We start from the raw sequence: 13,415 nt of genomic DNA on the forward strand, positions 1-13,415 counted from the left end.
GAGTACACAAGTTGATTGGCTAACAGATTACATGTTAAAGAACCGATCAGCTGCACCGTGCGAGCTGATTGGCTAACACGTTACGTTCAAAGGACCTATCAGCTTGCGCCATGTAGAGTTTCATGACTGAACTTAGAATAATTTATTGTAAGAAAAAGGAATCAAACAAATATGTTCCTTTCATTTGTAGGAATGAGAAATACAAGTTTATTAATAGCTAGGAACCAACATTACTTTATTACATTTACTTACAAGTCGCAACTTTGTTACATATGCTGGCTTAATTTTAATATTTGTGCATATTTAATTTTGATGTTTATTAATGTTTATTAATCAGTGTTTTAAACTAGACATTACTGTTTTAAAGTGTTTTAAAGTAGACATTCCCCCATAACAGGATTAGGCCATATTTTGTACTCAGTGAAAATTGCCACAAGAGAGAGCCAAAACAGAGAGAACAGAAAATCTGTTACTATGGGTTTATTCACTTTCAGTTCCTCGCTCTGTACTGTCAATTCCATTATCTTTCAGCCAATTTATGCTATTTCTTGCATGTGATTTAATTACTTAATAACGTAATTGAGATACTCTTGCATGGGGTTTATAGGTATATGCATTCCTGAAAATCAAACCCTAATCTAAGGGAAATCATACCCCTAATCTTAAATGTCATAATTCACTTTCTCTCATGCAGAACAATTTGACAATAACATGCCACAGTTATTCTATCTTGCTTTTACTCTTTTTCTGACTTTCCTGCTCCCACACATATACACACATATAAACACACACTCAAACTGATGTTATTGTTTTTTTATTCGCTCTTCTCTGTCTCTGTCATTGTGATTTTGGCTATAAGTTAAAGTGGAAGGTGCTATTAAAGGTAAAAGTCAGTGACCTCATCCACATATTCTGTAAAAATAGAGATTGTGGTTGTTGTTCGTGCTGTTGTTGTTTTTAAATATTGTTCATATCAGCAGACTTGTATGTTGTTGTTATATTAATACTGTGTGTGTTGTTGCCATCAATTTCTTTACGAGTTTCACTTTTTTTTAACTTGGCGGGGCAAGGGGGGTGTTGCCTCTCAACACCCCTCCATCTCCAACACAACATTTTTGTGTTATGATGAAAAGAGAACATGCAGTTTAATCTGCCATTTTCTCTAATGTACTTTGGGTTCACTCCATTCCCCAGCTTTCCAACATGCCACAATATTCAGAGAGTTCAGAAAAATATAGTCAGAGGGAGAAACAGAGATTTATACACTGTTAAAAACTAAAGTGGTACCTGCAGTTGTTACCTTAAGGAGCTATTTCAACCTGTTTTAATTTAGATGTTACCACAAGAAGTACTTTAAGTTAACATTTTTTTTTTTTCAGTGGATGAGAGTGTGCCAGTACAAAGAGAAAGAAAAGAAAGCTCTTATAGATCTGTTTTGTTCTACTTGTTCATGATTCAGAGGTTGATAGTTCAGTTCTATGATCAGTTGTGTGTTTGTTGTAGTAATCCCTCCCAAAATGTCTTAAGTGCATTAGTGTATGAAATGCATGTGAGCATGTAATAAAGGTGGTATGTGTGTGAACAGCCATGCGAGAGACTAAAGAAGCACTGGAGAGTGTGATTACATCACTGGAAACCCTCCAAGATGGGGCAGGCAAACTCCAGAACTCTCTCCAGTCTGAACGTGCCTCTCTCTCAAACACACTCAATGACCCCGCCTGCTCTAATGGAGACGTAACACACACCTGCAACACCATCCGCGGAACACTCAGCCAGCTTGCTCTCAGCGCAAACTTTAATGGGGTAACACTAATAAACACACCTATGTATACATGTTTACACATCTAGGGTCTTATTGGTATGGAAAGCAGCTACTGACTCCTCAACATTTCTAATATCATGGTCTCAAATAGGCAGTACTTAAAGGTGAAGTGTGTCATTTTTGTGCGTGTTAAAATACTTTCTTCTATCCCAGTTTATGTCCAGATACAAATGATCCTTAGTTCAGTAAATCTCTAAATGGCACAAACTGATAGGTCCTTTGAAAATGTAATCTGTTAACCAATCATCTTGCATACTCTATGGCCCAAGCTAATAGGTCCTTTGAAATATGAACTGTAAGTGAATCAACTTACGTACTCTCTCAGTTGTTTGCTGCTAAGAGATTGCAGTGTGTTATTAGAGTTTTCTCTCTGAAACCCTCCTCCTCCCAAGCACCACCGGTCTAGATCTGCTTCACAGGGACTGTATGTATGTCTAAATGTGCAGCAGCATGTCTTACATGCTCAACACAGCATGTCTGTTTTTTGGTCTGGAGCAAGCCATCATACTTGTTCTCCAATAGCAGTAGCAGCAGCAGCAGCGTAAGCAGATTTAGTCCGCCAGGACCTACCAACTTGTCATATCCATTGTAATGCCTTGAATGTATTCAGAGTTGTCATGACCAAACTAAAGTAAGCCAATCATAGGTTGACTTCCCTGAAGACTGTTTACTCTTTGTTTATCTCTTTACCGTTGAAAATGTTGCTCTTTTTGAGTGGTCCAATTTCTGGCTCAACCAATTGTATGAGTTTGGGGCAGGACTACCTGTAAGGTGCAAGAGCCGGTAAGAGTGTTTGGGAAACCTGTTTGGAAACAATCATCTGTTGGTGCCACTAGTAAAAAATGTACACACTTCACCTTTAAAAACCTGAAATGTGTGCAAGTTTAATTTGTTATTATGTGTGGTTCAATTGTGACTTATGTTTGTTATTCAACAGTTGCCTGACGTTGGGGACCAACTGGCCAACCTGGATGCAGTGCTTAAAACAGACCTCAGCAATATTGTACAGAAGGTCAGATGGGTCAAACTGCATCACAACCCACTGTAAATTCCCTGTAATATAATGTTTTTCACGATCTTCTCTCATTTATCTCTTCAGGGCTACTCTTCCTTCAACGACACACCAAGGTTGGTCAGCGAACAGACAAAAGAAATTGTGTCAGGTGAGGGAATTCTCTTTATTTATACTTGTGTTCCTCTGTCTACAGTATCATTCTACCTGTCAATATTTATATTTTGTATGTTTCTCTGCACTCTCTCACTTTGCTAAGCTTATGTGTTCTCTGAAATTAAAAATGTCTTAAAAGGGTGTTCATCAATTAATACTGATTCTGTACTGAACTTCGTTTTTGTTCCTTTGCATACGGAAACCTGTCTCTCTCTCTCTTTAAAAAAATCAGCTCTACCCAGTAAGTGTGCATCAACATTATACACATTATGCCTCATAGAGGTGTTTTCAGTGCCAGACATCACGTGGGAATACTGGGAACACTGCAAAAAAGCCTTAATCAGTAATTTTGTTCTGTATATAAAAATATATAAAAATATTTAAGCCTCCTTAATATAGAATAGAAGAAAGAAAGAAAAAACAAGAAAAAAATATTTACCAATGGGGTAAGAAAATATACTTATTTCAAGATATATTTTCTGACAACATGTCTTAATATTTTACACAAGTGTGCTTCTCAAGTAAATGTACACTGTAAAAAGTGGTAACCTGCAGTTGTTACCTTAAGGAGCTATTTCTGTCTGATCTAACCTTTAAAACAAGTTTTGTTGGTGTAATGTGATGGATTCAGGTCGATTCAATGTGTTAAGTGATATTTTGATTGTTAGCACATTTTTTTCAGTGTTTCTTATTTTAAGGATGTTCAATTATCTTTACAGGAAAACGAGACAAAAATACTGATTAAAAAAATGATATTTTGCTTGAAATGTATCAAAGTAAATATGTTTGTGATTATTTTAAATATGACCATATTTCAATTGATAACAATAATGGAAAATGACATATAAGCACAGTTATTGAAACCCCCATGCAGCAGTTATCATTCTGTACTCCATTTTCACAAACACAAATTCACTTTATCGCTCTTTCCACCTCTTTCTCTTAAAGGAGTGAAAAGTCTTCTGGATAAGTCAGGTGGAGAGATAATTGGTTTCACGAAGATGTTCCCTGTGGAACCAGCACTTGAGAACTTCACAAAGTTTCTGACTGAGAGCCAGAAGAACATTGAAGCGTTCTACCCCCAGATTGACCAGATGGACTTCTACAGGTATTTCTACAGTGCTTACAATTATGTAACCAAATACACTCCACCAAAACATGAGTTTACTGGTATCATTTTTTATAAGATAACCTCAGATTAACCAGAGCGGACCTCAATGACCTTAAAGACCCATTATGTTTGGTATTATTGACTAAATATTTTTATTGTGTACACTTTTGGATATTGAATAGTGTATACCTGTAGTACATACACTTTCACCTTTGGTTCATATCTTTATCTCTCTATCTCTGTCTGTCTCTAGATGGATAGGGTGTGTGGTGATTTGCTGTACGGTCATGCTGATTTTGGCCTTTAATTTCCTGGGGCTGTTGTGTGGATCATGCGGCTATGATAAAAATGCCACACCCACCACTCGTGGCTGTCTGTCTAACACTGGAGGAAACCTGCTGATGGCGTGAGTTACCATGACAACACTAGAGTATTGTCACATTAAACACTTAAAAGGACGTAGCTTAAGTTTCAAAACATTTGAAATTAACATAATTGCTTTGTGCAAATTGCATTTTAAAATGTTTTTTTTTTTTTCTGTTGGTGATCAGATCTGTTGGCTTCAGCTTCATCTTCTCCTGGGTGCTCATGGGGGTTGTAGTCACCACGTTTATTGTCGGAGGGAATGTTGAGAAGCTTCTGTGTGAGCCGCTTGCTAATAGACAGCTGTATAAGGTACTGATACACTATTCATAGATAAGATACAACTAATTTAATGAGGGTTATAGTGGTAGATAGATTCTGCTTTTGTTAAAGATCCAAGAAGGAGCAGATGACTCTACAGTAAGTAACTGATAATTATATCACACAGGATCACAAATGCATGTGTGCTAGTCTGATCTTTGGTGATCAAAGTAAAATACAAAAGATGGAAAGAGAAAATAGCTTAAATGAACACTATAGAATAAAAAGAAAAAATAAATAATTTGGAGAAAAATTCCCAGCAATCTTGGGTAACATCTTTTTCAAGTCTTATAGAAAATAGGAGATGCAAGTAAAAACTTTGTGTAGTTGTTGGAATGGACAACGAAAGCAGACAAGTACATTTTGAAACTTTTTATGGTGGTCTCCCCTCCAACATAGAGGAACACAAGCACTATATTCATGAGAGTAAAACACACATCTACAGGAAACAGCGTTGTGATTTGTGAGTGTGTGTGCACGAATGGAAATATGACTGAGGGTCTTTCAGAGTACTTGAGCACAAACTGCTGGTCTAAGACATGGAAATGTACAGCTTGTCTTAGTGTTTGTGCCATGAGATTAAAATTTAATACATGAATTAAACTTTAATCATAATATTATAACTGTTGCCAGATTAGAGGTTAGGAACTAACTGTTGAATTAATGTACAAAACTCATACAACACTGCAGTCCTTGTATTTATGTTAAACTGTGGTTTAGCTAGAGAGAAAGAGAGAGAGAGAGAGAGAGAGAGAGATGTGTGTGTGTGTGTGTGTGTGTGCATACTTAAACAGAAGTTTTAAAAAAGGGGGTTGGAGATTTATGAGAAAATGTAAATCCAGGGTTGGTTTCTGAACATCCGATCATACACATAAGCTCTGTCTCGTTTCGAAATATGTTACTAGGTAGGACTAGAGCCTGACTGATATGGGATTTTTGAGACCGATACTGATTTTAGAGAGGAAAAATTCACCAATTACCAATATGATGGCCGATATAGTTAATCTTTGAGCTGGAATGAAAACAGACCTTTTCTATGTGGATTTTTCACCGATTTTGCACCGATATGACTATGCAAAGGTACTCAGCAGGCTGCTTTTTTAAACAAATACTTTTATCAAAGAATATTTGACATTCTTATTATACATTGTCAACAAATTCTAGAAATGAACACTGAAAAAATAAAGAATAAATAAAAATACAATAAATAGCTAAATAAACATCAGTACTGTTTAGTATCAGTCAAATGCTGACCATTAAAATAAAGAATAAATAAAAATAAAATAAATAGCTAAATAAACATCAGTACTGTTTAGTATCAGTCAAATGCTGACCATTAAAATAAAGAATAAATAAAAATAAAATAAATAGCTAAATAAACATCAGTACTGTTTAGTATCAGTCAAATGCTTACTATAGTAATACTGCCGAGTCAAGATAAACAGCGGCAGCGGTGTTACACCGTATTCTGTTATGCAAGTTATGGGGAAACTTTCAATGGTGGAAAACCAGACTTTTAAATATTACATTTTGTGAATGCAATGACTGGAATTGTTTGGTTGAAGGGGGTTCCAAATTGTGAATCCTGAACAAAACAGTTTGGTGAATACATGTTTACTCATTAGCTTCCACTCAGCTGACAACAATGAAATAGCTACGTGGTTAGCTAGTTAGCTATAAGCTCGTTGTCACGGAGAGTAAAAGACGTATGTTGTTTATTTTACTTTCCAGCATTGTGTTTCACAAACTAGGTAATAATATAGCGTGAAATCAACACTCAACAGACACAATCCACCACCGCACCGTTGTCTGCTGAGCTGCAAAAAGATGCTCTGATGTTTACCTTTCAATCTGCTACAATACTGACTGCACTGACATACTATAGCTGGCTAACAAAGCAAACAATAGCAAAGATAAACGCGAGTGACATGGTTGTCAGGGACAGGGTTAACGTTATATTAGTAATATTGAAAAGGGAAAATAATGGGGTCATTGTTTATTAACTTTCCAGTATGTATTTCAGCAACTTACCGTGAAGACACACAGCTTAACTCCGCCCTGTCTGCAGAGCCACCGTCAGCTCTGTAAACAATGGAGTCGGAGCGTTCTCTGCTGGACAAACTACGCTATGACACCAATTCTAAAGCATTGTTTTCTGCATTATATGTTCTGAAAAAAGTTTTCATATCGGTGCATATCGGTAAACATATACGCCGATACCGATATATCGGTGAAAGTCTAATATCGGCCGGCCGATATATAGTTCGGGCACTAGGTAGGACACATCCTTTGTAGGCAGCAGTATACCAAGCATCCTTAACTTAGAATTAGCTTCATTTAACATTTAAATGCATGGGAATTTCACCCAACACTCTAAAAATGTATCTATAAAATGACCACATAGTGTAACATTTTCAAAATATTTTCAAGATAATTAGAAAATAATAAAATAAAATATATTTTTATATATTTTTATGTTTTAGTTTTTATCAAAGAGATTATGCAACAGATCAGGACAACTCTGGAACAGGATTCATTACTTTCACACTGAAATTTCATGAGATGCAACTGGCTGTCAAATATTGAGCTACACATAACACATAATCTACACATAAGATACACATGTATTTTCTCAGGCACTTATTCTAAATCTAAAAAGATGCACAACTTACATAATTTCAATAGTTCACCCAAATGACAATAGTCAAATCATACTGTTCATGTGTTGTACTTGCTATAGTATACTTTGATTTTGTTTCTTAATCAAATAGCAATGTCAAATGTAAACCAAATCAATCACTGAAACAACAGCGCCACCTTGAGTAAGAAATAGCATATATATTATATATATGTATGTGTACATGTATATGGGATACAGATAATTTACCACTGTTGCACACACAAAAAAAAAAAAAAAAAAAAAAAAAAATCAATGTGATAATGTATTTATTTGAATGAATATAGTGCTCATTTTGATTGTAATAAACAAAGAAATAGAACAAAACAAAACAACACTATTACATACTGTATATAGGGTCTCTAATGACCCTATACACTTCAGGTACTTAAACCATTATAAAAATATATATATATTTTTACAATTTTGGCATTTTTTTGTGTTACACTATTTTTAAGAGATAGATTGAGGAATACTAAAGAGGTGTGGGCACAACTCGAAAAGAGGGATGTCTCTTAAGACCCGAGGTATGCTTTTAAGGGTGAAATGAGACAGCCTTCATAGGACAAATGGAAACAGAATATATCAAGGTTGCTATGACGGCACACAGCTCTCAACCTACACGAGCGCTCTGAGTGAGAAGGGAATCTCTGAGGTAAACTTCAGGAGAGTTATAAGGATCTAGAGAGAAAAGAAAATGGATTTTGCGGCTGTACTTTGATATTTACTTTATAATAATTTATCTTGCATTATTATAATTTTACATATTATATAGTTTACTCCCATCTACTGAGGTACTTCAACTTGGGAATTAACATTACTTGCATTTGAACAGCATATTTTCGGGTAAATCAGCATAATGTTTTCAAAGACATTATGTAATTTTCCATTGAAGCAAAGAATTGTGGGTTGTGAGTGCTAATTAAAGATACATCCTCTGAATTCCTGTGAAAGAAGGCCACATTCGAAGGCTGCATCCGGAGTGTCCTACTCACTTTTCTGAAACGAGACCTCTGTGACGTATGCGGCCAACAAATGTGACCTCCGGAGCACACAGCCTTCAAAACAAGACACAGCCAACTCATATTTGCATACACTAACTTATACACATAGGAAATCCTGTCTGTGGCTAATGACTTTTACATGGATTTGAGTGTGTTCATTCATCCTGTAATTAGAGAGTAAAATGCTCTTGACTCTAAATGGTCTGTAAGCATGATTATTATAATGGTCTAATATTCCACTGTAACACTGCAGAAGGTTATGCAAGCTAAATTATATAGGTCACACAAAGCAAAAATCTTTCACGTTATGATGCATGACAATTTGGATGCCTTTTATATACTAATACATTATCACCCATCTCCACTGTGGTAATTAGTTTAGAAAATTGACATATGTTTTTTAATAATGTGCAGATCATTGACACACCATATATGGTCCATCCTGCCAAAAAAAACTTCCTACCTGGCATGCTATTTCAAGATCCAAACATTGACCTTACTGTCGGCAGTATGTACCGGTAAGTGTGTGTGTGTGTGTGTGTGTGTGTGAACAGTACTTAGCTATAGTTTGGGTACAAAATTGTCCCCAAAAGTGAGCTAAATTTCACAAAACCGCCCTTTGGGAACATTTAGAAACCTTTTCCAACTGAAAAATGTATTAATAAATAAAGAAAATACTGTTTTGAAAAATTCTAAAAGGGTTAGGGTTAGTCTATAGTAATTTTAATTAGTGTTATATTAAAACAATTCAAGTCTGTGACACAGTATGCCCCCCTTACAGATAGCTAAGTAAACTTGTTTTGTTTGATGTCTAATGCTTCATTAGAAGGATTTGATTCAGTATGTAATTTGTTTTACAGTATGACACAAATGTTTCTTTTATCAGGAGATGTGTTGATTTACTGTTCTCTCCCTCTCTTTATCTCTCTCTCTTGCTCATAGAGATTGTTATGAGAATCATGGCTTATATTCAGCGCTACAACTGGAGACCAAGTTCAACTTCAACAGGTTCCTCAATGTCACAGTGGTGCGTTATAAGTGAACAGATTTCAAAATGACCAAAAGCATTTCACACCTTTTCGTGCATGTCAATATGATGTGAGGCCTGAGCTAAGCACAAATATTACTGTGCTTGTGGTTTCTTAACAGTATAACCAAGAATTGGCCAAGATATTTAATAGTGTGAGTGTGGATCTCCAAGGAATAATTCTTCTGGAACATGAGGGCAAAGATAACCTCATCGACTTCGCCAACACAGGCATTGGAGAAATTGACTATCAGGCTTATTTATCAGAGGTAACCCACACACTTTCATAAAGTCACTTAGAGGCACAATGACACAACACACTTTAATATGTGTGTGATTTGTTTGGCAGGTAAATAAAGGAGTGACCGTTGTGGATCTTCTGTCCTATGCTAATGACCTTGAGGCTCAAGCAGACCAGCTGGTGAGTCAAATGCAAATTAAACAACACAACAATCCTACTATTTTCCAGAGGGCACATACTGTAGTAAAACTGTATTGTGCAGAATTTGCTCTTTCATAATCAAAAATTAAATTTCTGTCATAATTTATTCACCCTCATGCAGTTGCCTACACTTAATACTTTTTTCTTCTTCTGTGAAACACAAAATATGTTAGACAGAATGTTAGCCTCAGTCCCCATTCACTTTCATTGCACCTTTTTTCATACAATGAAAGTCTGATCTCTTCTTAAACTCTAGAGGAGACACATGTAAGATTACTGGGGTCTTGAATGGAGACTTCAGCAAATGTCTTAATTTGCTCTCCATTTAATATCAGATATTAACAAGATCTCATATTTATTTTAATTTTTTTCCTATGGGGTACACTCACTTAGCACTTTATTAGGAACACTACACAGCAAAATTCCCGGTGTTAAATGTACACTCCTGGTGTTCATGTGGTTCTCACTCGCTGGTGTTAAAAACTAACAATGAAGCAGTGTTGAATCTACAGCAGATAAATAAATAAAGTAGATACACTCTCTGAGTGATGATTGATCATTAGTGATGACACCTGATGTTAACAAGCAGAGTCTACTGAAGGAAAGAGAAACAACAAGAACAGGAAATCAAGAGAACAGACCGGCAAACACCACAACAATTAAATCTGTCTTACAGCCACACAAAATTAGATGTACATCAACTGCAAATAAAATATGTTATTAGACAACAAATGAAATGTCTCAGCATCTGATGGGGGAAAGCTTGAAAATGCTCAAAATACAACATTGCCATGTTCTATTATTATAAGTAATTTTGGGATTTTTTTTCATGTGTGCAAAAGATTAGGAATTAATAAAGCTTTAGCTTCATTTAGCGTTGCTGATTTTGTGTTATTATTATTTATTTTATTTTTTTATTTTAAGTCAACATTACGGTGATTAGTGTTATCTTAGGTTAGGCATTTGAACCTTATTCTGTATTATCAAGTTCCCTATCTGTCACTCACTCGTCGTTGTGTTGATGTAGTGACACTAGGGGTCACCCTTGGGAGCCCCATACACCTCTGCTTTTTTGAAAAAATGCCAATGGGAATTGGCAAGTGGAATTTGCATGCCACTCCCCTGAACATACGGGTATAAAAGGAGCTGGTATGCAACCACTCATTCAGATTTTCTCTTAGGAGCCGAGCGGTTGTATTCAGTGCACTGAATTCAATTCCCTCCAAAGACGCACCTCAAAACTGCTGGATTTACGGCGCATTTCAGCGGCTTCTCCCCCTCTGCACCCGTGGAGTGCAGAGAATGCCCCTGGGCGCTTCGACAGAGTGAAAAAAGAGAGTATATTCTAAAAGAGTATATTTTTATTCACAAAAAGAGTGGCACACAAGGAACGTCTTTTTAAAGATGCCTTTCCGTTTGTGTGTTATTCCTGGTTGCGGTCGTTATGTCTCTGCTTCTGACAGCCACAATCTCTGTCTTACGTGTCTGAGCGCTGCCCACGTGGAGACATCGTTCGTGGATGGGTCATGTCCTCATTGCGAGAACATGACCATGGCAATGTTGCGGTCGCGGCTTGCTTTCATAAGAAAGCAAGCCACCCCAGCGGCTCCCCGCACCGGTCCTTCTACCTATGGGTTTGAGGCCACGTCGGTTAGCACTGGGGGCAATTTGGGGACATCAATGGGACCACCTACGCTGGGTATCCCCCCACGGACCTCCCATTCCCCAGCACGCTCGCTTGCCCCAGTCGGGCGCTCGGATGAGACCGCCGGCTCGTCTCAGGGCGAGTTCCACCTCTTGTTGGGAGCCCGGGAAGATGATGAGTTATTGAGCGCAGCATCGGAGAGCGGGCTCATCCAGTCAGATGCAGAGGCTTTGGCTGGGCTTCCTCCTTCGGGAATGGTAGGCCAGTCTCAGGCCGACGCGGAAATGATGGACATGATTTCCCGGGCGGCCGCGAGCATCAGGCTAGAGTGGAACCCTCCACTCTCCCCTGAACCCTCTTGGCTCGACGATTGGTTCCTGGGCTCAGGGCGCCGCCCACGGCCATGCCCCTCCACGGTTCCTTTCTTTCCAGAAGTGCATGAGGAGCTGACAAGATCATGGGAGGCACATTTTACTGCCTGGTGTCGGTCTTTCAGCTCCCCCGCTCTCAATACCCTCAATGGTGGAGCGGCCAGGGGGTATTCGGTGATCCCCCAGGTGGATAAGGCACCCGAAGCTCCCGTCCAGGGCCTGTAGGTTTACGTTGTCCCTGACGACTAGGGCCTACGGAGCCGCTGGACAAGCCGCCTCCGCCCTGCACGCCATGGCTCTCCTGCAAGTACACCAAGCCAAGGCGCTAAAAGAGCTACACGAGGGTAGTTCTGACCCTTGCTGTCCGGGTGACGAAGGTCACAGTGCGGTCTCTCAGGTAGACGATGTCCACCCTGGTGGTCCAGGAGCACCACCTTTGGCTCAACTTGGTTGAGATGCGAGAGGCTGACAAGGCACGGTTCCTTGATGCCTCCATCTCCCAGGTTGGCCTGTTCAGGGACACCATCGAGGACTTTTCCCAGCAGACGGAGGCCATACAACACATCCTGCTCCGGCGTGGCTCAAGACCCCGCACCCCATCTGCTCGTCGCCAAGGGTGTCTTCCTGCAGCAACAACACTGGCTCCACCGCAGCCCACCCCCGTGGCCCAGCCCCGGCATGGAGCCAACACAGGAAGCAGACGCCACCCATCTCACGGCCGGCTGCTAAGAACCCGAGGAAGGCTTCGAAGCGCCCCTGAGACGGGCGACCCAGGGGCGAGGAGACCTGTTTCTCTGGAGCTGGTGAACAGACCACTCCATCACCCGGTGGAGGGCTGGGAGGAGAATCCTTTGTTTCATTTTTTGCCGCATTCCCAAGAGGCTGCGGTAACCAAAAGTTCAACAAAAGAGTGGTTTTCTCGTTTCCTGGGTCACATATCCGGTGCACACGGCTGTTGTCACGACCACCATCCACCGTCCCATTTTTGCAGGTGTGGCACTCCAGCGGCGGACCCCCCGCCCCTGTGTGCCCAGCTGTGGCACAAACACGCCCACATGGGATTGGTTCCGGTGGACTACGGGGACGAGATTCCTCCTCCCCCCTCCTCGGCCAATCATATGGTGGGCAGCAGGAGCCAGGTATGTGCTTCAATGTATCTGGACTCAGCACGGCCATGGGCCTCGAGTCCCCTCGATGTGGCACCTTGAGCTCTGCCCCACCGCGAGGCCCCACCCGCCGGTATGTCCGACGTGATCATTCCCTTGGTCCCCCTCGCCGGGAGTTTGGGCGCGTAGCTTGCACTTTCCAACCCGTCGCGATGGCTGACCCGGACCGTCCGACTCGGCTACGTGATTTGGTTTGCCAGGCGCCTGCCCAGGTTCAGTGACGTCTGCTTCACCTCGGTGAAGGCCGAGAACGGCGCTACCTTGCTTGCGGAGATCGTGACCCTTCTGCACAAGGGCA

The 13,415-nt window shown here is 39.8% G+C and overlaps 1 protein-coding gene across 1 annotated transcript in view; it reads left to right on the forward strand.

Moving 5' to 3' along the window:
- Positions 1-13,415, forward strand: part of LOC127443662 (prominin-1-A-like) — a 73,908-nt gene that overhangs the window by 32,097 nt on the left and 28,396 nt on the right. Inside the window, exons 9-19 of the mRNA XM_051702397.1 lie at positions 1,586-1,803; positions 2,760-2,834; positions 2,922-2,985; positions 3,223-3,231; positions 3,939-4,098; positions 4,355-4,507; positions 4,653-4,776; positions 8,881-8,984; positions 9,409-9,493; positions 9,616-9,762; positions 9,843-9,914. Of these exons, the coding sequence (XP_051558357.1) occupies positions 1,586-1,803; positions 2,760-2,834; positions 2,922-2,985; positions 3,223-3,231; positions 3,939-4,098; positions 4,355-4,507; positions 4,653-4,776; positions 8,881-8,984; positions 9,409-9,493; positions 9,616-9,762; positions 9,843-9,914 (1,211 nt within the window). The remainder of the gene's footprint in view (positions 1-1,585; positions 1,804-2,759; positions 2,835-2,921; positions 2,986-3,222; positions 3,232-3,938; positions 4,099-4,354; positions 4,508-4,652; positions 4,777-8,880; positions 8,985-9,408; positions 9,494-9,615; positions 9,763-9,842; positions 9,915-13,415) is intronic.

Source organism: Myxocyprinus asiaticus, chromosome 7 (assembly GCF_019703515.2).
Source record: "Myxocyprinus asiaticus isolate MX2 ecotype Aquarium Trade chromosome 7, UBuf_Myxa_2, whole genome shotgun sequence".
Classification (NCBI taxonomy): domain Eukaryota; kingdom Metazoa; phylum Chordata; class Actinopteri; order Cypriniformes; family Catostomidae; genus Myxocyprinus; species Myxocyprinus asiaticus.